At 34.7% G+C, this 27,556-nt stretch overlaps 1 protein-coding gene and 2 pseudogenes across 2 annotated transcripts; all 3 read left to right on the top strand.

The window, feature by feature from the left end:
* Positions 1-1,929: 1,929 nt before the first annotated feature.
* LOC143584466 (antimicrobial ginkbilobin-2-like protein) lies at positions 1,930-2,652 on the top strand. The gene has a single exon (XM_077066515.1). The coding sequence runs from the start codon at positions 1,930-1,932 to the stop codon at positions 2,650-2,652; it is 723 nt and encodes a 240-aa protein (XP_076922630.1).
* A 3,489-nt stretch (positions 2,653-6,141) lies between these two features.
* On the top strand, positions 6,142-8,501 carry LOC143584469 (cysteine-rich receptor-like protein kinase 8; annotated as a pseudogene). Its single transcript, XR_013144366.1, has 6 exons — positions 6,142-6,937; positions 7,169-7,312; positions 7,412-7,533; positions 7,602-7,855; positions 7,951-8,100; positions 8,180-8,501. The product of XR_013144366.1 is annotated as a cysteine-rich receptor-like protein kinase 8 (transcript).
* Positions 8,502-25,813: 17,312 nt separating this feature from the next.
* Positions 25,814-27,160, top strand: LOC143584459 (peroxidase 27-like; annotated as a pseudogene).
* The last annotated feature ends 396 nt before the right edge of the window (positions 27,161-27,556 follow it).

The following is a 27,556-nucleotide window of genomic DNA, read 5'->3' on the forward strand; positions in this document are numbered from 1 at the left end:
TTCATAACTAGATTTAAAATCTAAGCTTCCGTTGCGTTTTCTAGTTAAATATGGTTAACTTGACTTTGATAAACTTGTATAAAACCCAACAAAAATTACACAAAACACATAACTAAGATTACACAAATATGTTATAAAAAAGTAAAAACTTCCTTGTAGACTACATTTGTAATTGTATTGATCGATATACATTGTTTAACAAAAAAATCAAAACCTTTAGTCTTTGTCTACTTGTAACTCTTGATAAGGTAACATATAGGTCTGCTTTTAACTTTTGATATAGCCACGTTTAGTTGTCCGTTTGACAAATAAGGTTATTCAAGTACATACCAACCCTAGATAAATGATTATCTATCCATGAAACTAACAAATAAAAATATTCATACACGTAAAATATCATACATTTTAATCAATTAACATGATGTCATATGAGGTCATCTGCTCATGTTTATCCAAAAAAACATGATTATTCCAAAAGCCTCATTACCTGAACTTTGATGATATAATCATCCTTAAAATCTTTATAATTTGAAATTAATTGTCATGATAAATTTGTTGTCATTAATATTTTTGTGTATGACAAAATTTTTAATTGAATTTATGTTTTACAAGTAACATATAAAATCGAAAATTAAATTATAACAAAATGATTTGTTTCATTTCATATTAATGCAATTTTATGAAAATGACAAAGACATACTAACTTTAAAGCCATTGTTCAAAACAACAGTGTTTATTCAGGGTTAGTGGAATATTAGAAGATTTAAAGTTACATAAAGTGAATGTAATGATTCTTATTTATAATAGTTGAAAGTATTTGATAAGGAATGTTTAACCTTTGAATAATAATCATGTGCTATTAGCTATTATTATGAGAAATTGTTGGAATATTTAATTAATCGATATATATATATATATATATATATATATATATTAATAACTTATAGAGAAAAAAATAGAAAGAAGCAAAGATTTCGGATTTTACGAAAGAATGGTAAATGACTTTTAACCGAATTATTATTTTTTTTAAATTAATGTGAAAATGAAATATCTTTGAAATGTAATGAGGAGCGTGATTAAGTTACAAATAATAAAAAAAAATAAAAATAACAAAATTTTATATTAAATTACATTATAATTAAGGTGCGAATCTTAATGAATTTTTATAACATATTTTAATAATAAATGTTATAACTGTACTTTTTTTATAAAAAAAAAAATTGTGTATATCTTTATTATTTTGAATATAAGTCATAATAAACACAAAATGTATGGAGAAAATTAAGAGAATGCATATTTTCCTGAGTTTAAATGCACATGAGAAAATTCTAAATTCAAATTTGAAGCAGGTTAAAAATAATTTGTAGTATATTACCACACAAATTCAAATTCTTCGACAATGATGCATATTTATTTTTTTAATTTGCAATTACCTGTAACTTTAAAATTTTATTCTGACAGGCCTACAACTTCAAGTTTGATATTTTCTTATTTCATCATTAATATTAATGAATGAATCGGTTAGTATTTATGTTTAATAAAAAAACTGGAATTCATGTATTGAAATGACTAAAAAGATAAGGACTATATATTTAAATTGGTTGAAAAAAGATAAGAAGTGATATGAGATTGACAAGTGACAAAATTAGTATTTTTTTTATTAGAGTAGATAGATAAGAACGTAGTGTGAATATAAACGTAGTTTATACTTTATGACATGGCACATTGGCACTACTATCACTATGCACATGATGCAATTTTTAATGCCGTTGACTCAATTCTCAACGATTTGTCAGTACACGGAATTCTTCATCTAGCACGTGCTGTAATTTTTAAATACCATTGACTAAAATTTGTTGATTTAAAAGCTAGGGAGATTAATATATGATTATTTGATGTATTCATTTGTGATCCATCTTAAGAGCCACAATGGACGTCTTGTTAATGGCATTACTGTTCTTGATTATGCCATATTCTAGCCATGGCAAATGCCCAAATACAGACACAACCTTCCAAAAAAACCAGAAAATCATTCTCAATTTGCTTATCAAAAACACACCTCTTCATGATGGATTCTACAATTCCAGTGTCGGGAATAACTCAGATCAAGTGTATGGTGTCTCCCAATGTAAGGCAAATATATCTTCAAATGCTTGTGCCAAGTGTTTAAAATCATCCGTGGTGTCTGATGTATGCTTTGAATCCCCGGAAATGGAAACTATGTCGAGTTTGTGTACTACAAAGATCTCTAACAAGAATATATTTGGAGTGTGGAGCAACTTGTCAACTGCTTCATTTGGAAATGAAGGATTGGACGACCCAGTAGTGTTTTCTAAAGGGTTTTCCATGATGCAAGAGTTAGCAAGCACGGTTCCTTTTCAACCGTTAATGTATCAAGCCGCTGAAATAGATGTTGGGGTGGATGGGAAAAGGTATGGATTGGCGCAGTGCGGAAGAGATTTGAGTAAGTTAAATTGTCAAAATTGCTTGGAGGATAGATTACCGGGATATAGATCGTATTTGGAGAATAGAACTGGATGGGAGATTCTTGGAAGCAGTTGCAGCATGTGGTATTCTAACGTTTCAGATCCTTACAAGAGACTAGACATGAATACGGTTGGGGGTTGCCCTTTCGACTGTTCCAGCGGATAATCAAATTCCTCCTGGAACAACTAGTGTGACCTCAGGTAAGTTGCTCCTATAAAGAATTTGTGTTTTGTCAAAGGTTGTTAAAAAGTTTGTTTGATATCTTTCAATTCAATATTTAATCAGTTTGTAATTATTATTTTTTGTTTGAGGTTTATATGCTGGATGGGCTCGGTTAAAAGATGTTGGGCTGGAGCTTAGGAGATGGGCTTTGGATGGATGGATATCTAGCTAATTAAAGACCTGAAGTCCCATTATGTTTGCAATCAGTTGATCTGCACCACTAAGAACTAAAAGGAGTCATTCAATCATTCTAGATATTTTTACATATTTTTTCTCTTGAATCCTCTGTTACAATCTTTTAGGGTTTCAGTTTCCTATTTGTTTTTCAGAGAGTATTATTGTAATCAGTTCATCACAATGATGAACTGAGCCTGTTCTTGATAGTTAATATCTTCAATCTGTTTAAGTGTGATTGAAGAATTTGTTTGATATTGGAGGATTATTGTTGAATAATAAAAGATTCATGTTTTCTGACAAAGGTATTTTTTTTACTTATAATATATTAAGTTAAGGGGAAAAACCATATTCGGATTAGGCAGTAGGACAAAAATAGTAAGTATATTGGTCATGTTTTGTAAAAGAAACCCTCATGTTTCATCAAATATGACGTTGAGCTGCTTTGAAATTGTGTTCTACGAACAGATACTTGGAACTTTAATGTCTAGGAAAGACTTAGTGTAGGTGTATATTATTTAGACAAGCTAACATGAAATCTAGGAAAAAATTAGAGCATCTCCGACACAGGAAGGATGAGGCTATCAGAGTCCAACGAGATTTCTCCGGGTATATGTATGAGAAAAAATGCGATAGTGGTGGGGTCTGGTAGTGTAATATTGGTGATTAGTGGCATATATACACCTTTGTTTTAAATTTTAGACCTCAACGTGAAATAGCAAACATTAGTTCAAGAACCCATGAGATGGAGAGCATCTTGATCTCTTGGTTTAGTTTATGTCTTCTCAAGTAGATTTCTGAATTGCTGTTGTAATAATTTGTATGACTATGGCCGTTTTTATCAGGAACTCTAAGATACCATGGAGGAATCGGATTGGGAACCTGCATATGGGTCAGTACTTTCACAATAATATTAGCAACTCATTTGTCCATTTTGTCATGAATGATTGTGCTGCATTGGATTGATTTTTACCAATAATGTTATCTAATTATTAATGTGTTCAAGGTTGCGGTTTTTTATTTGTAATGTTACTTGTTTAGTTTTATTTTCATTCTCGTAATTTTTGCATTTGGGTTATTGTTCAAGTCCCAGATCAATAATCAACACGAATAAAACGACTAACTCTTGTTTATATTAATCAGAAAATCTCACTCAGAAACTGAATACAATATTTATCAAACCTTAACTCGGTTTGACTATTGATGAACCCTAACTCGGTTACATCTCGTGTGTCTCTAGATGAACCCTAACTCGGTTACACCTCACACATCACATGCTATAATGCCTAACCATAACTTTGTTTATATAGACTAACCTATCTTGCTAGCCAAGACATTACCTATTTTAATTACAATACAATTAGGAAACATAATCTAATTAGAAAATATAATCAACTATGACCGACTTGTCAATAATGATCCCTCAAGTTCAACGACTTGTGACTTGGAGTCCGAAATTACTTCCAACAATTGTTTTCCATGTGGTTCTCATGGATGATACTTTGGTTTCTTAGAATAGAGCAGAAAATTTTTATTTGTATTTTTTTTACTTCTTGGTTTTTAGGATCCTATGTGTTGCTCCTTCAAAGAAGGTACCTTGGATTGATGAGGTTACAGGATAAAGGGCAAAGCTAGCCGGAAAAAAAGGTGAAAACGATTTTAAAATTTTAATTAGCTAGAACAGTTTGGAACTTAATATATGGAAATGGGATATTATTTGGCTGCATTACACGAATGAAAACTACCTTTTATGTTAAATAAAAAAATAATTCACTATTATACACATCATCTGACATCTAATTCCACACCGTTTAACACAATCCAAATAAAGGTTGGACAGTCGTTTTGACAAAAAAAAAATGAAAGTTAACCGCCTATGGTCAGAACGGTTGTTCGGATATTAGCCAAAACGGTTCCAATTATCATAAAAAGGCTGTCTGAATATTGTTTGTAGTGATCAAATCAAAAACACTGAAGAATCAGATAAACATATATCCTATATATGCAGAAAGTTCTCATTATGCAACAACTATATAACATGTGAATGCTAATGAGAAGCGAGAACTTGGTGAATAGAAGATCGGTTTGTGCGACACCGATGCTTATGCGTACACTTATGTTTATAGTGAATTTCAAGACATAATAAAGGAAATGATAGATAATTATGCTGGTGATTTGCTGTAAACGAGTTGTGATTATACTTCAGCTATGAGAGGTGATGGTTGGCTGATCCCGCAATATTTTCCTTTTTAATTCTTTTCAACAAATAAACCCAAAGTATTTGCCACCATTCCACTCTTTTCTTCGAGATGAATGCATCAGCCAGTTCCACCTTCGAATGGTACTTTCCACATATCCAAGCTAGAGACTCATTCCAGAATGTTTGACACAAGGAACATCACAAGATGCTCTCTCCCGGTCATCGGCGTTCTTGTTTCTGTTGTATTCTATTTTTCTTTGACTCGTACTTCTTCCTCCCTCCTTTGAACAACTGTCGTCCTCTACCACCATTTTGATCACAATGCCCTTTATCATAATTGTTTGAACTTGCCTTTAAGAACTTTCCTTGATCATGATTTTCCGATCCATTCGTTCTTCAAAAGCCTTTACTCTTCCTACAGCTTTTACAAATGGCATCATGTCATTCACCGTCTCAGTCCATCATCTTCCTCTTTCCAGACGTTATCTAGGACGCCAAACTTTGTAATCCCGTGTTATGATAAGTTATACTAAAGCTTAGTTTTCATATAATATTTAGTGACACTAAATTATATACCAAAAAGAAAATAAAATGAAAATATCATGTTTTTGAAAAAATAATAATCGTCTTGATAAGGAAGCCAAAGAGAATATCATATCTATGAAAGAATACAACTTTAAAGTCGTTTTTTTGTGTAAAGTGTGGTCTTAGGTGATAATATTCTTATGGCCACAAAGAAACTATTATTTATCATGTGATGTTGGCATTATTCATTTTCTCTAGTAATTCTTTAGAAATTACATTTAAATTTTCCTTTTACTGAAAAAAAAACATAAATTAGATACTTGTTATTAAATAGTATTTTCTATAAATATTTTAGACGATATCTTAATACAGAAATAAAAGTGAAAGTTTTGGTAATAAGTCATTGAGGATGTTAATGACCATATAACAATTTAAAAAATGTGAAGCCACCTTCCTTTGGCGTTTACCTTTTTTATTCTTCCTTAATTCCTATATATTCTACATATGCTTATGCCCAAAACCAAATACCAAAAGAAGCATAGCCGCCTTTAATTGTTCCTGAGAGTATGCTTCTTTTACTTGTGTTCTTTTGGATGCCTGTTTTGATATTCAGGGCCACTGCAGCAGATTTTGAAACCCGTTACTGTGAACTTAACATCACCAGCCATATAAACAACACCAGTTTTTATTCAAATCTCATTAAAGTCCTTGACTCACTTGCTACAGATACCGCAGTCAATTACAAGCGATTCTTAAACGAGAGTTCTGGAAGTATACAACCCGACGTAGCCTACGGTCTCTACCTTTGTCGGGCAGATGTTCTCCCAAATGACTGCCGTAACTGTTTGCTCAATGCTCGTGAAGATATCAACAAGACATGCTCGTTTTCAAAAGCAGCAGTGGCGTGGAGCGACAACTGCATGTTACGTTATGCGAATTATTCGATAGGTTCGGTGTTGAACTATGAGACTTTTATTGCTGAATGCAACAAAGTAAATATTTCTGATCTGGTATCAGAGCAAAATCAGTTTTGGAATGCTGCTACGAGTTTTTTGGGTCAATTAGCAAACCGTGTGTCAAAGGATGAGAATGACATGTTTGCATATAATGAGTTATCATACAATGATAAAATGATTTATGGGTATGTCCAGTGCACACCGGATTTATCAGGTTCTGATTGTAATAAATGTCTTCAAGTAAGTATAAATCGTTTGCGGGAGCAGTACTGTTATGGGAAAGAAGGAGCACGAGTGTTGGCCGCGAGTTGCAATGTTAGATTTGAGATATATAAGTTCTTACAATTCCAAACAGCGTCACCAGACAAACCAGGTATAATAAACTGTTTCATTTTAATTTTCACGGTATTGTGTATTATGAATATTTCTGATCCATCTATACACGCTTCTAAAAAAATTTTGTTTTTATTTGATTGATTTCATAATAGAATTTTAATATAGAAATGGTTTACAAAAATATTTACTTGATAAGACCATATAAATCAGCTAGCCTGGTGACTGGTTTTTCTAATATTCCTATGAAATTTATATGTTTAATACGCAGAAAGAAATAAAAATCAGTCAAAGATAATTGCAGCAATAGTAGCTGTAGTTGGTTTTCTGGTCATCACTGCGACCATATGCTATTTGGTTGTGGTCAAGAAATGGTTTCGTCCCATCGCAAGTAGTGATTTAAAGGATGAAACAGGTAAGTACATAGTATTTTCATTGTTGAAGATTAGACTTGCAAAAATGCTTATGAGAGGTTATTCTAATTTATTTACACAGTTTCTCCCTTTGGCTGTAGATGAAAGTGAAATAATAACTGAGCAATCTTTACAATTCGAGTTGGGCACAGTTGAAGAAGCCACAAACAATTTCTCAATAGAGAATAAAGTAGGTGAAGGTGGTTTTGGTGTAGTATACAAGGTACCTAATTGTGTTTGCACCAATCTTTTCTTGACAATGAGATTTTCATGAATTTCTCTATATTACAGGGAATTCTTGCTAATGGGCAAGAGATTGCCGTGAAGAGGGATTGGTCAACACGTTACAAAATAATTGGAGGAATTGCTAGAGGGATGTTGTACCTACATGAGGATTCTAGATTGAGAATTATTCATCGGGATCTTAAAACTAGCAATATATTGTTAGACGAAGAAATGAATCCAAAAATTTCAGATTTTGGCATGGCAAAGATTGTTTGCGGAAGGCAAACACATTCTATGACAAATAGGATAGTTGGAACTATGTAAGTTGGTTATAACTTGTAGACAAAACTATTTTATATGGTATATTATCTTAGTTAAATTCTATTATTCTAACATTCTGTTTTGCTTTGGTAAGTGGGTACATGTCACCCGAGTATGCAATGCATGGCCACTTCTCCGTAAAATCTGATGTGTTCAGTTTTGATGTATTGGTTCTTGAGATTATTAGTGGAAAGAAAAACACACGGTTCTTTCAATCTGGTCACGTGGACCTTCTATGCTTTGTGAGTAAACCCATTTGTCTTGAATGAAAATGTCATCTCGTTTACTTCTTTTCCTGATGACAATATATTACATTCTAGGCAATGGAGTAAATGGAACAACGGAGAATCACACGACATACTAGACTCAAATTTGGTTGATTCAGACTCAGTAAATGAAGCCTTACATTGCATCAATATCGCCTTATTGTGTGTTCAAGAAGATGATGAGTTAAGGCCTTCTATGGCTTCTGTAGTCCATATGCTCAATAGTTACTCTATTGCATTACCTATCCCATAAAACCCTCCTTTCATATCTCAGAGAAGAGTTGAAAATACAATATCAGAGCGGCTGGAATCAGATATTAGTGCATGCCCCGTTTGGCCTACTGATGATTGACTTATTACCGATGTACATCCTCGATAAGCGTAAGCCGTTAATCAATTTTAAGCAGGTGCGGCGTGTATTATATGTTTAAAAGTCTGTACATGGATAATATATTCTTTCTACTGCCGATGCAAAAGGTCCTGATGCATTTATAACAAATTGTGATTCATTCAACTCTGCAATGCTTAATGAAAGGGCGTCACAAAGTTTTAAAGTAATATTTATTAGAGATTGTTGAGTTCAAATAAGAAGCTTGATTCTTTTAGAAAGCCTAAGAAGGAGGGCATTTTGGTCTACCACTTTAATCTTAAAAACACAATTTAATTTCAAGTAAAGTGTCAAATCATCCCTAAGGTTTGGTTAATTATGCGATATTCATCCAAAAAGTTTGTTCTTTGCAACTAGGCCATTGAGGCTTCCCATTTATTACTAGTTATGTCCAAATCCATAACTCCATTAATTTTTTTCGTTAAACACGTTTGTCTTTTTCCATATTTGTTTATAAAATCAAAAATAAAGAATAAAAGAATAATTATTAAATATGTGAGCCATACCCACCCTTCACCCTTTCTTCTCTTCTACATAAACCCTTGTCCACCATCCTAGTTATCCGGCCACCTGCAAATCCTAAATATCCGGCCACGGTCAAATCATAAAACCCACCACCACATTCCCAAGCTCGGAATCGGAAAATTAGGCTAACTAATTCCTAATTCCTCAAACCGCGGCATATCAACAGTTGTAGACCCGACGGTTTACCAACTAATCACCGGCGGCAACACCCCTGATGTTTCTCTTCAACATCTCCGATCTTCACCAAATGATTATCTTAAAAGACCATAAAATTGTTCATAAACAGGTTCCATCAACAGGTATTGGTAATCGATTTTGGTGATGATTTTAGGTTCTAAATTGGGTGGTGGGCGATGCATGTTTTATATTTTTGTTTGATTTTGGGCCACGATGGTGGCTATGGTGTGGTAATACTTGATAACAGAGGTGTACAAAAAAAACCGGTTTGGGACCAGGTTTGGGCAAACCGAACCGAATCGAACCGGTTTGGGTTTAAAACTGGTTTCACCCAAACCGACCCAAACCGCCAATTTCATGACCGGTTCCCCTTAAGATCGACCAAACCGGTTTGAGAAAAACCATTTTAAAACCGGCTAAAACTGGTTTAAAACCGGTTAAACCGGTTTATAAACCAAACCGAACTGACATGACCAGGTCGACCTATCTTGTGTCTAAACCGGTTTATAAACCAAACCGGTTTGAGTCAAACCGGTTTTGACCAGCCGTTGACCAAACCGGTTCGGTTTGGGTTTAAAACCGGTTTTGTACACCTCTACTTGGTAGCGTCGGGGAAGTGGGAGGTGGTTGAATCAGGTAGCGGCGGCGACAACGGTTGCAAGTGGTGGCGGCAAAGATTTGAACTTACTCACCCATCATTTTTCGAAGGTGTCTAAAATTCAATGATGGATATGTGTTTTTGTTAAGGTTATGGAGGTGATGAGCTATGAAGGCCACCATCAATTTGTTAATGTTTTTTGATGGAAGCTTTGAATCTCAAGCTAGAATCAAGATGATGGATTTTAGATCAAAGGCTAAAAAAAGATAAAAGTATAAATGAGTAAAAAGACAAGCATACCCTTGAGTTAACGAAAAAAGTTAATGGAGTTACTGATTTGGACGTCACTGGCAATAAATGGGAAACCTCAATGGCCCATTTGCACAAAACAAATTTTTTGAATGAAAATCGCATAATTGACCAAACCTCATGGACGATTTTGACACTTTACGTACTCTTTAATTTCAAAAACTCACTTACATCTTTACTCATCTCCTACAAATACCACCACTCCACCGCCCACCGCCACCACAACTGTCACCCACCGCCACCGCCTACCCGGAAAAGTCGGCAGAAATTTTCGCCAGAAAAGTTGTCGGAATTTTTTGGTCGGAAAAAGTCGCCGGGAACTTTTGCCAGAAAATTTAGCCGGAAAATAGTTTCCAGAAAAAACACAATGGTAAACATTATGAAAAAAACATAGTGTAAAAACACAATGAAAACACAATTATGTAGAACAATTTAATACATAATTATGTAAAACACAATTTTGTGAAACACAGTTATTGTAGTACATAATTTGTAAAAAAAACCATTAATTTTTTTATATATAGCAATATGGTACTCATATAAAAGATTAAAAAAACACACATTATTTTGGTGATTATAGTTTTTTTTAAATGTTGTATAAAAAGGTTATTGACGTTTTAAAATGGCGGAGAGAATTAACAAGTGTCTTGCATGTGGGGAGAGAAAGTCAACAAATGTGTTATCCCTATTATGCTCTTCCGCTTATGTAACACTTGATTTCACACTTAAACTAATCTCAATAATTCATGTTCAAAATCAGTAGACTAGATTACTTCCTATTCTTCTTATAAAAATTATACTTTTTATTATAGCCTAACCCTTATTAGAGAAGACAATAAAGACATTTACAGAGTTTATTTAATCCAATTTCAACTTTTATTTTCTATTTATAACTCAAGCAATCCATGTATTAATCCATTAATGGGCTTACAAAATGCTTTTATTTTATGTTATGTTAATGGGTAGATACATGTATTGGTATTATGTATGGATTTGTAAATTATGTTCGGTTTTGTATTTGCAACTTTGAATTTAAGATCCGTTTGTGTTGTTCTTGTAAAAATCAAGATTTGTGTTTGTTACTTAATCGTGAAATATAGCTTTCCGTGATCTTTGGAAGACCATTGTGGTGATACTTAGTGTCTTTGATGGAGAAGATTGCGAGGGCTACAAAGATTCTCGACGATAAAAGGCCACTAGCTAGGAATAGTCATGAATTCTAGGAGAGTTGTCTCAGTCCATTGATTGGACAAAAGGGGATCAAATTAAGTACTGGGAAAGATCAATCACAGTCAAGTGTTGGATGTAATTAAAGTGTGATAATCAAAAGCGAGAATCAAGTTTCGTTCGGATTTTCATTGAATAGTACATCAGGGACATACATCCTAAATAAACCCATAACGATCTGTTTGAATCACGAAACAAAGTACGCGGTCCAACATTTCGTGTGTGGTATTGGTGAATAAAAGTTAGACCAACAAGAAAAATAGATGAATATCAATGAAAATCCCTTTATTATATTAACTAGGATAGCTGCTCATGAGTTACTTACATGGGCTGACTTAGTGACATGATAAAAATTAAATAAAGATGTTCAATAAATAACACTAAGTGAAATAAAGAATGACGTTCAACAACTTAGACACTCGTGTATTAAATTTGTTGATAAATTACACAATGTAAAATAAAAAAGATGTTTATAATTCACAAATATTAAAGAAACTAGACACGAATTTGGTTGGTATTAGCTTGGTTCGTACCCGTACATGCATTAAATCCAAACACAAATTAGTAAACACCTAAAATAATAGTGATACTGATGTATTGGTGAAATATCGTGTATTAAATGAGTTATACAATATGTTTTGTGAGTTTATATGCCGGAAACACGATTACTTTGTGTACGTTTGCGATTACAGGTGTGCGGAGCTTAAAGGAGCTAAATGGGAGCATGTGAGATGGAAAGGAAAGGAAGATTTTATTGCATGGAATGATAGAGAATTTGAAGACGAAGACGTGGCCGAAAACGGTGCGTAAAATGGAGCTATAACGTAGAAGTTATGGGCAAAACAGTGCAGAGGGGTTGTTGCCGTAAAGCAGTGACTGATGACCGTAGGCTACGGTGACCTGGGCGGAAAAACGCGATTTTTAGGTTATTGTTGACTATTTTAAGCTCGGTTCAACCCTAGGCTGCCTATCTTCGATATCACAACACCCTTGGACGTTTTTGGAGCATCTTTCCACCATCTTAACACCTTTCAATCACCCGAATCATCCATGGCGTCATCTCTTCAAGAATCAAAGAAGCTATTCAAGACCACCATGCTAGGCTAAACCACTCGTGACCATCTCCGGATGTAGGGTTGAGTTGTTCATTGGATTGTTGGTACTTTAAACCTTACTTTTGGATTTTGTTTGTGTGCTTGAACATACTTTTGGGTAATCATTGAGATTTGCAGTTTATCAGTTATTGATTTTGGTCATCAACAATTAGGATTGAGTTCTTAGTGTTATTGACCTAGTTATCTTTAACCATAAAACTAATATTTCGTCATTGCCAAAGATTACAATCAAGTAGATAATTGTTTAGCTGTGTCAATCAATTGGATTAAGTTCTAACGATCACCATAGTCAAACATTTAGTCTTTTGGTTTATTGATTCAAACAAAGAGTATAATTCCATAGGTTTAATCATTTATCCAATTGGCTTCAAAATCTGAACCCTGGTGTTTGGTTGTTTTTTTAATCAATGCTTACAAATACAAATCTTTTAAACCGCTTGACATCGTCTGTCCACCTAGTATAATTAATAATTAGGTATTAGAATTGATTAGCACTTTCCACTGATTCTCTGTGGATTCGACACCTTACTTGCCCTAGCTAGTGAAGGTATTTTACAAATATTTTTTATTGACCTTTCGACATCTATCAAAATGTTTTTGATAGCCCTAGCCCTACAGATGAATTCATGCATACTCACCCCTGAGGATGGATTTTGGGGTGTTGCTTGATAACGGGGGTATACCATGTAGTTGGGGCTATTTGCTAGTTAGTAACCTAATTGTACCATAATCATATCTAATGGCCATTCTGGTAGACTTTGACGCTTAAGTTTAGGTTTTGGTTTGATAAAATATCCAGGATTGTTTTAGCTATTGCATATGGGCTTAAAATGGTACACATGGTTGTGCATAATTTTGATCATCTGACCCTAAGGTTTAAGTCAAGTTGGGATGGTCTGGCTCGGTAAAACCATAATGAAGCATGGTAAGGAGGCTTCAGGACGTTGATGTGTGGGTCCCATTTAATCATATAAACTAATAAATTGTCACACCTTATTTGTCCCGGTAAGTATTAGGGCATGGGTTTAAGTGGATAGCAATATCGGCAATCGCGGTTTTTTTTGTTATTTGTTAATATTTAAAATAATTTAATTATGTCAGAAAAACCAGTTTCCGGTTATGATTTCATTGTATATCTATTTCGGGACGAAAAAGGATAAAAGTGATACTGATGTATTGGTGAAATAACGTGTATTAAATGAGTTATATCATATGTTTTGTGAGTTTATATGCCGGAAACACGATTACTTTGTGTACGTTTGCGATTACAGGTGTGCGGAGCTTAAAGGAGCTAAATGGGAGCATGTGAGATGGAAAGGAAAGGAAGATTTTATTGCATGGAATGATAGAGCAAGTGAAGACGAAGACGTGGCGGAAAACGGGGCATAAATCGGAGTTCGGACGAAGAAGTTATGCGAAAGGTACTATGGTGGGTGACAGGCACAACGTAGCTTACGGTCACCCACCGTAGCCTACAGTGGGGGCTGCCACCATAAAGCAGAGGACAACCACCGTAAGCTACGGTCCCACCGTAGCCTACGGTCATCGGGACCGGAAAAATCGAATTTTCAGGTTTTTTTGGAACTATTTAAGGCCGGTTCAACCCTAGGCCGCCTATCTTCGATATCACAATACCCTTGGACGTTTTTGAAGCATCTTTCCACCATTCTAACACATCTTAATCACTCGAATCATCCATGACATCATCCATCCAAGAATCAAAGAGGCTATTCGAGACGACTATGCTAGGCTAAACCACTCATGACCATCTCCGGGTATAGAGTTGAGTTGCTCATTGGATTGTTGGTACTTTAAACCTTATTTTTGGATTTTGTTTGTGTGCTTGAACATGCTTTTGGGTAATCAATGAAATTTTCAGTTTATCAGTTATTGATTTTGGTCATCGATAATTAGGATTGAGTTCTTAGTGTCATTGGCCTAGTTATCTTTAACCATAGAACTAATATTTCATCATTACCTAAGATTAAAATCAAGTAGATTATTGTTTAGCTGTGTTAATCTATTGGATTAAGTTCTAACGATCACCATAGTCAAACATCTAGTCTTTTGGTTTATTGATTCAAACAAAGAGTATAATTCCATAGGTTTAATCATTTATCCAATTTGCTTCAAAACCTGAACCCTGGAGTTTGGTTGCTTTTTAATCATAGTGACAAATCAAAATCTTTAAAACCGCTTGACATCGTCTGTCCACCTAGTATAATTAGTAATTAAGTATTAGAATTGATTAGCACTTTCCACTGATTCCCTGTGAATTCGACACCTTACTTGCCCTAGCTAGTGAAGGTATTTTATAAATGTTTTTGATTCATTTTGATAGATGTCGAAAGGTCAATCAAAAATATTTGTAAAATACCTTCACTAGCTAGGGCAAGTAAGGTGTCGATCCACAGAGAATCAGTGGAAAGTGCTAATCAATTCTAATACTTAATTGTTAATTATACTAGGTGGACAGACGATGTCAAGCGGTTTAAAAGATTTGTATTTGTAAACAATTATTAAAAAACAACCAAACTCCAGGGTTCAGGTTTTGAAGCCAATTGGATAAATGATTAAACCTATGGAATTATACTCTTTGTTTGAATCAATAAACCAAAAGACTAAATGTTTGACTATGGTGATCGTTAGAACTTAATCCAATTGATTGACACAGCTAAACAATAATCTACTTAATTGTAATCTTAGGCAATGACGAAATATTAGTTTTATGGTTAAAGATAACTAGGTCAATGACACTAAGAACTCAATCATAATCGTTGATGACCAAAATCAATAACTGATAAATTGCAAATCTCAATGATTACTCAAAAGTATGTTCAAGCACACAAACAAAATCCAAAAGTAAGGTTTAGAGTACCAACAATCCAATGAACAACTCAACCCTACACCCGGAGATGGTCACGAGGGGTTTAGCCTAGCATGGTGGTCTTGAATAGCTTCTTTGATTCTTGAAGAGATGACGCCATGGATGATTCGGGTGATTGAAAGGTGTTAAGATGGTGGAAAGATGCTCCAAAAACGTCCAAGGGTGTTGTGATATAGAAGATAGGCGGCCTAGGGTTGAACCGGGCTTAAAATAGTCAACAATAACCTAAAAATCGCGTTTTTCCGCCCAGGTCACCGTAGCCTATGGTCATCAGTCACTGCTTTACGGTAACAGCCCCTCTGCACTGTTTTGCCCATAACTTCTTCGTTATAGCTCCGTTTTACGCACCGTTTTTTGCAACGTCTTCGTCTTCAAATTCTCTATCATTCCATGCAATAAAATCTCCATTTCCACTCCATCTCATATGCGCCAATTTAGCTCCTTTAAGCTCCGCTCACCTGTAAACATAAACCATTCAATGTAATTGTGTCCAAGACATATAAACACATAAAATACACAATATAACTTACTTAACACACATTATTTCACCCACACATCACATTCCCACACTTATCCTTTTTCGTCCCGAAAAAGATGTACAGTGAAATTAGAACCGGAAACTGTTTTTATTAAATAATCAACTTATTTTAAGTATCAACAAATAACACAAAAACTACGATTGCCGATATTGCTATCCATTTAAACCCATGCCCTAATACTTACCGGGACAAATAAGGCGTGACAATTTTATTAGTGTATATGATTAAATGGAACCCACACATCAAAGTCCTGAAGCCGTCTTACCATGCTTCATTATGGTTTTACCGAGCCAGACCACCCCAACTTGACTTAAACCTTAGAGTTAGATGATCAAAACTATGCACAACCATTTGTACCATTTTAAGCCCATATGTAACAGCTAAAACAATCATGGGTATTTTATCGAACCAATACCTAAACTTAAGCATCAAAGTCTACCAGAATGGCCATTAGATACGATTAAGGTACAATTATGTAACTAACTAGCAAATAGCCCCCACTACATGGTATACCCCGTTATCAAGCAATACCCCAAAGTCCATCACCATAGGTGAGTATGCACGAATTCATCTGTAGGGCTTACATATGACGTGTCCCATGTGGTCCGTTTCTTAATGGTAATGAGACGCGAGCACAGGGACCCCATATGACTAACAGCGTGGATGATCAAGTCAGTAGTGTAATTGTACTTTAAAAGCACGTAATGTTCATGCTTAATGACTTATATTTGGCAGATAAACTGCGGGTTTACTCTTTGAGCTCTTTTAATATTCATAAATCCACTTAGGAGATATGAATACCCAGATGATATACCGCATAAAGACCCATGGTCTCTGAACCCTAGAGCATCCCATCAATACAGGATTTAAGGTTATAAAACCATACACCTATGAAGCGTTAACCACTTAAACTAGAATCATTTTCGTTATGTTTATATCGCAAGCCATCTAGCATACTCTAACGTTAAACCTATTCAAGCAACGTTCAATAGTCTATTCATATTTTAATAATTTCTTTGGTGATTAAATCTAACAAAAAGGCTTGAGCATGGCCCGACCTTTCATCCCAGTCCTTACACAGGCTTAGCTAAACAAACAATACCCGAAGGCGTTTCCCACTAACATCAAGCAATTAATGGTTCAATTATGTCAACAACCGAACCGTCCTTTCATTCTTAAAGGTTGAGCCTATCGACACAGCCTAAATTAAGTGTGTTACTGTTCTTTTATTATTATTATTAGTATTATTATTATTTTATATATTTTATCATTATTATTATTATGATTTTTATTTATTTTTTTATTTTAATTTTTTTACAGTCCAGTTTTTCTATCATTTTTCATTGTGTACAAAAATTTTAATTCGGGACATTTTTAGCGTTTTTCACCTTTTCAACTCCAATCCCGCATCCCCACACTTAAACGTTATATTGTCCCCAATGTAATTTTTCATTTAAAATTCGAATGTGATGCATGGAAACTTAAACATTTTAACAACCAAAGTAAAGGAAAGAGACACATGCACCTGATTCGAATCTCTCTTGTCAAGCAGGTCCCGCTGATAAGTACTTTTGCAACCTTGACCCGCACTCCTTAAACTTTGATGTTACACTGTATGCTCCAACAAATATTGACTAGACCACCGTGAACTTCTCCACATTTCGGGCTTACTATGACTACAAAACACAAACAAAAAGTAACACGCAAAAAGAAAAACAAAAATAAAGGAAAACAATAATAAAAGTTCGGGTTGCCTCCCGGTCAGTGCTAAGTTTTTGTTAAGGTCTTCAGCCGGACCGTTACCTCATTTTGCGTTTACGGTGGTCTAAGTGAACATTTTCCTGCCGTGTTTCCTCAAAATGCTCGGTAGTTGATATGCCACGGCTCCTCTTCTTCCTTCATGTTAAGTATGTTTGATGAACCCGTACAATCGGGTGTGAATGCACTTTTACCCTTAGAATTTTTCACATACGCCAGGTGGTTAACAAGTCGAGCACACCCACTTTTGCTTTTGTTTGAACAACCCAACTTTGATCGAAAGCGAGATGAACATTTCCCCACTGAGTTCCCGGAGTATGCTTGGTAGTTGAGGTGCTGTGTGCCCCCCTTCTTCCTTGTGGTTGACATATCAATAGAAACAATATAGGCCCATTTCACCATGTTCTGCTCAGTGTCTTCCAAACTCAATTTCCTTTTCCTTGAACTTGAACCATTCCCCCTAACTTTGTTTATTGGTCTGATTGTTATAAGAGAACAATTGGGATTCACCTAGGCTACTCTAATCACAAGCTCTTCAAAGGTAGATATGCCTTCAACCGGGTATAAACTTTCAACTTCATGCCCCAAAATATCTAAACCATCTCCCTCTACATCACCATAATCATCAAACCCAACCACTGCATTCAGTGACTCTTCAGTAATTGATAGAGTTGGTGTTGTATGAGTCTCCACAACCTCCTCTTCAACTTCGTTCTCTAGAAGATCAATAGCCCCGTCATCTATCACATCATCATCAGCCATGACGCCACTAGCCAACTACTCTCGTTCTCGTTTAATTTCGGCCACCTCTTCTAATAGTTGACTCATCAGTTCATCTTGGGTAGCATTAGACGTTTCTTGAATCTCTAACCTTTCATTTATAGCCTTATTCTGAGCTTCTAGATCTCTCTTCATCTCCTTTAGAAAATCCATAACCTCTTTCATAGACTTTTCATTGTTACCTGAGGAATCTTCTTGATCTTGCTGATGATTCCTTTGATACATACCACCATGATTATGATGTTGAGTGACTTCCTCATATATTGGTTGTGGGTACTCATCATAATAGTAGTCTTCCTCCTCTCAATAACTTACAAAAGTTGGCATCTCGGGCCCATCACTATCATACTCATCAGCTGACTCATAATACCCATGATCATTAGCTGGAGGCGGTGAATAATTTTGGTATTGATTGTTACGACCTTGCTGATTGAAGTTACTTTGGTTATAATTATCGGACTTGCAGCAGCCTTGAAGGTTTGGTGAAGGTGGTTCATGATATGAAAATGGAGGGTACGAATCGTCATCCTCCATGGCCTTATATCCTTCAACTGGGTCATAAACCCAACTCCATGTCCTCTTGAGTTACCTGCACACATGAGACACACCAATACCTCGCGTAAAATCAAACGAATAAATGTTAAAAATTATAACTAAATTACTAAACTAAACTAGCGCTTTGCACGTTGATTCCCCGGCAACGGCGCCATTTTGTTCGTTGTCGAAAGGTCAATAAAAAACATTTGTAAAATACCTTCACTAGCTAGGGCAAGTAAGGTGTCGAATCCACAGGGAATCAGTGGAAAGTGCTAATCAATTCTAATACTTAATTACTAATTATACTAGGTGGACAGACGATGTCAAGCGGTTTTAAAGATTTTGATTTGTGACTATGATTAAAAAGCAACCAAACTCCAGGGTTCAGGTTTTGAAGCAAATTGGATAAATGATTAAACCTATGGAATTATACTCTTTGTTTGAATCGATAAACCAAAAGACTAGATGTTTGACTATGGTGATCGTTAGAACTTAATCCAATTGATTGACACAGCTAAACAATAATCTACTTGATTGTAATCTTAGGTAATGATGAAATATTAGTTCTATGGTTAAAGATAACTAGGCCAATGACACTAAGAACTCAATCCTAATTGTTGATGACCAAAATCAATAACTGATAAACTGAAAATATCATTGATTACCCAAAAGCATGTTCAAGAACACAAACAAAATCCAAAAATAAGGTTTAAAGTACCAACAATCCAATGAACAACTCAACCCTACACCCGGAGATGGTCACGAGTGGTTTAGCCTAGCATAGTCGTCTTGAATAGCCTCTTTGACTCTTGGGTGGATGATGCCATGGATGATTCGGGTGATTAAGATGTGTTAGAATGGTAGAAAGATGCTCCAAAAACGTCCAAGGGTGTTGTGATATCGAAGATAGGCGGCCTAGGGTTGAACCGGCCTTAAATAGTACCCAAAAAAACCTAAAAATTCGATTTTTCCCGTCCTGGTGACCGTAGGCTACGGTCTCCCCACCATAGACTATGGTGGGGACCGTAGCTTACGGTGGTTGTCCTCTGCTTTACGGTGGCAGCCCCCACCGTAGGCTACGGTGGGTGACCGTAAGCTACGGTAGGCCTGTCACCCACCATAGTACTTTTCGCGTAACTTCTTCGTCCGAACTCCGATTTATGCCCCGTTTTCGACCACGTCTTCGTCTTCACTTGCTCTATCATTCCATGCAATAAACTCTTCCTTTCCATCTCACATGCTCCCATTTAGCTCCTTTAAGCTCCGCACACCTGTAATCACAAACGTACACAAAGTAATCGTGTTTCCGGCATATAAACTCACAAAACATATGATATAACTCATTTAATACACGATATTTCACCAATACATCAGATACTCGTATAGCATATTATACAAAAAATTTGCAAATTTAAAACAACGTTTATTCGGTTGGTAAAACACAGTCGTTGCATTTGGTCGTTATCAGCTATGTTTGTTACGTTTCGAAACTAAACCCAAAAATAGTTCTGTCAAGTTAACATTATTAAAACAAAAATATTGGCGTTACGACGACTCGATGCAAATCCTATCGGTATCAATTAGGTTCATTGCTTGTACGAGAACTAAACCTAAAAAATAATTGTCATATCTAAAAGAAACAAGCAAATAAAACATAATTAAGAAAACCTAATACAACAATCAATACATGTATAGATGGATAACAAAAAAATGCCAAAAATAAAAAACAAAAAGATGCTACACTAGAGACTTGAACTTGGGTTGACTAGTATATCAAGAAAGAATTAGGATGCATTCCAACAAACATTAAACCAACTCAACAAAACAATTTGAATAAATCTTGAACGTAATTACATAAATAGTCAAAGTTATAGTCTTAAAAAATTTATGATATCAAAGTTCTCAATTATACTAATTTATAATGTACACCGGCTCATCTGCTATAATAATCCTACAGAAATTGGATATCCTTCAAAGGACCAAAGTTCCCAAATAGCCTCCGAAGATCCTTTGTCCTGCATTAATACTATTAATAATAATTCCGGATGTGCTTCCCATGCACATACGATATTATTATATATATTAAAAAGTAGATTTACATCTTCTCACAATTTTACTATTCAATTTACTATTCTATTTTTTAATATTTTATTAGACTAATTACTAGCCTATAAATTAAATTGATGGTTAATATTCTCTTTAATATACTTTTTCTTTCAACTAATTATAATATTTAACAAACTGTATTTAAATACTAAAATTGGACAAGTGTCGGCTTTATATGTTTTATTTGTCAGTTAAACAATTTTAACTTTGCTTTCGAATATTTCACGGTCCGTTTTTACAATGACTAAAACTTTTTTCAAGATTTAAAAATATCCTATGGTCGCATGCATGCTTTTGTATCCGCATTTCATCGTTTGGTATCGTGCCTTAAATTTTTTTTTTTTGGCTTACTAATTTATGTTTACGAATTTGTGTTGGCACTGCTGACACTAACTGAAACTGTGTTGGTTCGCAGCTGTAACGTGTTGTTTTTTTTGTTCTACATATGATAATTTGTTGTATTTTGGCATTGACGGGTTTATTTCTTTTGTTTAGTTCTGATGTCGTAACCTGATACAGATTGACTTCACGTCGACTCGCAGCATTTTCGTGATTTTACGTTTTTAGGTATGTTTTTTTTGTTCGATTTAGTGGTTCCGTCGCAAAACGCAGGTCCTAAAACCTAGTTAATAATAAAAGAAAGCAAACCCATGTCAATATTAAAAAGAAAGTAAAAAAGTTAGCATATCCATAGTAACACACAATACTAATATGATCTTGACTTATTAGGGTGAGTAAATAACCGAATTAACTAAACCATAAACAAATTAACCAATCTAACCAATCCAAGCAATTAACCAATGCCTAGTTAAGCAATAACTGATTAACAGGAAATTTTGATTCGATTACGGTTTTGGTGAATGGCATAGCCGAATTAACTGAAACCAAAATGACTATGCATATAACTATTCAAAATCGGTTATTTTTTATTTGAGCACTGTTGTTTAATGTTTTTAAGTATTTAGTTTTCATTAGTTTATCATACCTTTATTTCATGTATATCTATCTATCTAGTCTAGTTTAAGTAGATTAATATATTTCTTGTTTAAGTGTGGGACAACTAAAAGAGAAGTATAATAAAAAGTACGAAGATAAGAAAGGCCATCAAACAAAAACATGATAAAATGATAAAGAAAAGAGCTAACAAAGTTTAAAATCAAAATTAATATGCAAATTTCAAGCATTCAACAGATGAGATATATAACAAATTCAATCCATGAATAAATTTAGTAAATAATATTCGCCATCCGACATCGCTAAGTTATAACACTTAATTACTTATACATATAAGATTGAACATAATAATTGAAAATTACCACATAACATCATTCAGGCCATAATCTATACTTATGATAATGGTTTTTAACCCATGTATAAGTGATGAAGTTACTTTTATCCTAGACGTTGACTTGTTTGAGTTGTTGATAAGTTGGTGCAATCCGCTTAGGAGAACAAAGTCAAAAATGTTATTGCACATCAAACAATCATTCTTAACATACATAATTTAAACACTTTAAATGCCTTTTATCTAACAGTCTCATACAGAAAACATTCATATACAAACATCAGTGACGGTCAATACTACAAATGACATTTACCTAAACTTTTAAAACATTTAAGGAAAACGTAACTCATATTTGCAGTGAAGACCCTTGATGTGATTCTTATATAAGAAACAATAAACCACCAAATAAGGCATGCATTTTACTTATTTAGCAATGTAATACATCTTTAGCTATCCAACGTTTGTAGTAGTTATGCACAGGAGTTTTCAAGTGTTAGGCACACCATATATAATATTAGTAAAACAATAAGAAAACATAGTTAGTTTAATATACTTTAATCAAAGTTAGTTGCAGAATATAATCACATGAAACCTAACAAACCAATTGTATATGTCTTAAGCTTTCAAAGTTTTAAATTGGAAAATCATCCTGTCACAAAAAACAGGGGAAATTAACACACAAAAGAATTTGCAAACAGCAAGGAAAATGTGGTTTTAAAATAACCTGTTTCGATAAAACGTCATGTTTCAATCTATAGCTTTCAATTTTTTGTATATGGGAGTATATACAACAATTTGGACCGGATGTGATTTACAGATAGTCCTAGCTCGAGATTGTTCAACTACCCTGTTGGCCCTCATGTAGAGATTGGAGCCATCATGCATGATGCATTTACATTACAAGTTCTTGATTAGGATTTAATATTCAGTTATTTTTTAAATAATCATAAAAAGTGCAAGATAATTAACAAAAATAAGAGTTGAGGATAAGGTTGTAATTTAAAGTCCGACAATCGTAACCATGCTCTGATACCAGATGTTGGATATCAAGAACACTGAATCACGAATCAAACAATCATATATAGTAAAATCATATGCATCAAAATAAGAACATGGGATTAATTATGATGAATCTGGTCTGCAAGCGGAAGTCAAAGCAGACCGTTTATATTTTTGAAATTGATCAATGATTCTTTACAAATTTGGGCAGATATATAGCCTATGAAATGGTACTAACAAAGTGGCTATACCCCTTCGTTAGGGTACCTGAAAACTGTCATTAACCGCCAACTAACGGCCTTTGACTTTTGTTTTCAGTCTCGTGACCAATTAATCTAAATACATTATCAAATTGATCTAAGTCTGGATTACATTTCAACAGTTTGAGGGGTATTTTAGTCCAACAACTTATGTGTTGGCTGTGGCCGGGTATTTGCCGGAGACCTTGAACCACCTTTCGATTTCATGTATGAATGCAAGATAGGGCTGTAAACGAACCGAACAAACACGAACAAGGCCTTGTTCATGTTCGTTCGTTAAGAAAATAATGTGTTCACGAACGATTCACGAACACTTACCGAACGAGATTTTATGTTCGTGTTTGTTCATTATCATCATCATCATCATCGTACTCAGTATATCCCACCAATAGCAAAGCTATGTTAGGGTCTGAGGAGGGTAAGATGTAGACAGCCTTACCTCTACCCCATAGGGATAGAGAGGCTGCTTCCGGTGAGACCCCCGGCTCGATAGTAGTTTTGCATCAAGCCTTGGACATAAAACACATAGCACTCAATCATCGGGATACCGGCTAATTGGTGCATGTACCCTCGTCTTTCGGCTATCAACGCCACCACATGATGCCTGATTAACCTTCCGCCACTTTTAACGTTATTTTCACGAGATTAGTAAAATAACGTCAAAATTAGTGCAATTTCACTTTTGCCCACCCGAGGGTTTACACATATATACATAATATGCGCGCACCTCAAGCATGATGATGATGATGTTTGTTCGTTAAGGAAATTAAAGTGTTCACGAACGGTTCATGAACACAAACGAACACAAATAAAATCGGCAGGGCATGTGCATCAATGTTAATAATGTAAATAATGAAAGCCTGTAAACGAATCGAATGAACACGAACAAGGGCATGTTCGTGTTCGTTCATTTAACTTTAAAAGAACACGGACACTTAATCGAACAAATATTTATGTTCATGTCCATTTATTTGAAAAGGGACATGTGTGTTCGTTTATTTAAATTCTAAGCAAACATAACTGAACAAAGATAAACGAACATCCATGAACAAATGTAAATGAACACAAACAAACATAAATGAACTTAAATGAAACACTTAAATAAACACAAATTAACAAATATAAAACCTTTAATCAGATGACCTATCTAGATAATATTTAATTATTTTCTATTAATAAATAAACGAACATAAATAAACAGATATAAATGAAGGTTCATGAACATAAATGAACGAACGGAACATGTGTTCATGTTCGTTCGCTTAACTAAACGAACACAAATTTTTTGTTCATGTTCGTTCGTTTATTAAATAAACGAACATAAACGAACTTCCCGCCGAACGGTTCACGAATAGTTCACTGAACGTTCGGTTCGTTTACAGGCCTAATGCAAGATAAGTGTGCTGGTAAGTTTGTTTGTGATTAAATATCCCAATACCTATCAATATCATGTCCGTGAGGCAAATGCTTGACTTTGGGAATGATCATGGGAGAAATACCGAATAAAAGATGGTGATTACGGTTGCGGTTATGGCGACTCTTTGGAACCTTTGGAAGAAAAGGCATAGTGCTATTTTTGATAACTTAAAGTACTTAAAAGTTATTCAGATTTAAACATGAAGAAGCAGCAACTCATGTTCCTGCTAGAATTGTGAAGAAGAGAGGCATGCTTAACACGAGTAATCATTATGTGCTAACTCTATCACTATAGAATCTGTTAAGAGTGTCAGCCAGACTGGAAACATTTAAACAAATTATTCATTTAATAACACAGAACCATTGACTTAAAAATATATAACAATTACAATAGGGGGTTTATGTGTTATTAAATTAATTTCTTTTAAACATTTCCAATTTGGCTGACACTCTAACAGATTCGATAGTGATAGATTTAGCACATAATGATTTCTCGTGTCGTGTTAAGCATGGTTATCTTCTTCACTATTATAGCAGGATGCATGAGTTGTTGCTTCATCATGTTTAAATATGAATAATATATTTTTCTCTTCATGTTCTAAGCAACTCCTGTTTTTAAAATTCAGCCATGTGCAAATCGCACTGTACTGTTCATTAAAATACGAAGGGTTACGACATCTCTTTCAGATAGTCAAAGTATCCAATCTTCTATATAATGAACCATAAACATTTGAAGTATCCAACACATAAGTTCAAATTTTGAAAGGCTATTTAAGTTCTTCAAAATGGCCTCTTCAAAAAGCTTATTTGGAGTTTTTGTCCTTCAAATGGTGGTTCTGGCACTCATATCTTTACAAGCAGACGGCCAAGGCTTAAAAGTCGGGTTTTATGAGAAATCATGCCCAAACGCTGAAAAGATTGTATCGAATGTCATCAAAGAAGTATTGGCCGAGGCACCGTCTATTTCTGGCGCGCTATTAAGATTGCATTTCCATGACTGCTTCATTCGGGTTTGTAATATCTTCGTAGTTATATAAGACTTCAGTTCTCTTCTACTGTTAACTCGATGCAAATGTGTTCTTCTAACCTTGCAATTATAGGGTTGTGATGGATCGATTTTATTGGATTCTCCAACTAAGCAAACCGAGAAATATGCAACTCCAAATCTCAGTCTGAGAGGATTTGATGTTGTTGATAGGGTGAAGTTGGCATTAGAAAAAAGCCTGCCCTGGATTAGTTTCATGTGCTGACATTTTAGCCCTTGTAGCCAGAGACGTTACCGTGGCGGTATATTTATCATCCTTGTTGTTAAGTTTTGGAATCAAAATTTCAATTTCTTTTTTTTTTTTTTTTTTTTTTGTGTTGATATCAAAGTGAGATATTATACTTTATATATATGGCCATCTTCTTTTCTTAACAGACCAATGGGCCACGTTGGAAGGTCGAAACTGGCGGAAGAGATGGAAAAATGTCTTTAATAAGTGATCCCACAAATCGTGTAACAGGAATGCCACCGTTTTTTTTAAACATCACCTGCTTTGAAACGCACATTTGCACTGAGGGGACTAAGCACAAAGGACCTTGTTGTTCTCTCTGGTAATTAATTTGAGTTTTCTTATGCAAGTCAATCTACATGTATAATACTCCACCATCACAAATATTAAGTGACCAGTTTTGACACGCTATTGGTATTTAATATGTGGATTGTTTATCCTTTAGGAGGACATACCTTAGGTTTGTCGCATTGCTCATCGTTTGAAAACCGCCTTTACAACTTCACTGGAAAAGGTGGGAAAGGTGACACAGATCCCACAATGGACCAAAACTTCATTGCAAATTTAAAAGTGAAGTGCAAGCCAAGAGACCAGACCACAGTAGTGTAGTTGGACCCAGGGAGCTTCAAATCATTTGATGACTCTTACTACAAACTAGTGACCAAAAGGAGGGGACTTCTTCAATCAGATGCAGCCTTGCTTAACGACCACGAGACTAGAGCATACTTGGCTCAAGCTACTAGTCATGGTTCCACTTTTTTCAAAGATTTTGGTGTATCTATGGTTAAAATGGGTCGCATTGGGGTTCTTACAGGTTCTCAGGGTGAAATCAAGAAAGTTTGCTCCAAAACGAACTAGGATCTCTTTATTTCAAAAGGCAAATAAATAAAACCAACGGCTATCGCCTTTCATCAGCTTTTGATCATGTGTAATTAAAATTTGTTAATTTGATTTCTTTTATGTGTGAGTTTGCCGCCAAAGTTTAAAACATCAAATATTGTTTTCCTTGTAATAAATGTACCCATTAGAGAATGATTACTAAACAACTTGTTATACGTAATAACATATTTTCATAAATTCATAACTTTGAATTTGTTTGTTACAATTATTCACTGACCTGAAATTAACAGATTTGAACCACAAAACTGTAACATGCAAGTCAATTTACATATTTAATGCTCCACCTTTTTAGTTTTTTAGGGGATTAGTTTGATATTTAGTCAGACTTGTTTGTTTCGTTGGTTTTGTCATGAG

The sequence above is a fragment of the Bidens hawaiensis genome, unplaced genomic scaffold (assembly GCF_021521415.1).
Source record: "Bidens hawaiensis isolate Kalapana, Puna unplaced genomic scaffold, B.hawaiensis_p1.1 tig00033132_1, whole genome shotgun sequence".
Taxonomy (NCBI): domain Eukaryota; kingdom Viridiplantae; phylum Streptophyta; class Magnoliopsida; order Asterales; family Asteraceae; genus Bidens; species Bidens hawaiensis.

Excerpts from the sequence above, each read along its gene's own strand:
- LOC143584466 (XM_077066515.1), top strand. The coding sequence starts at position 1,930 with ATGGACGTCTTGTTAATGGCATTACTGTTCTTGATTATGCCATATTCT.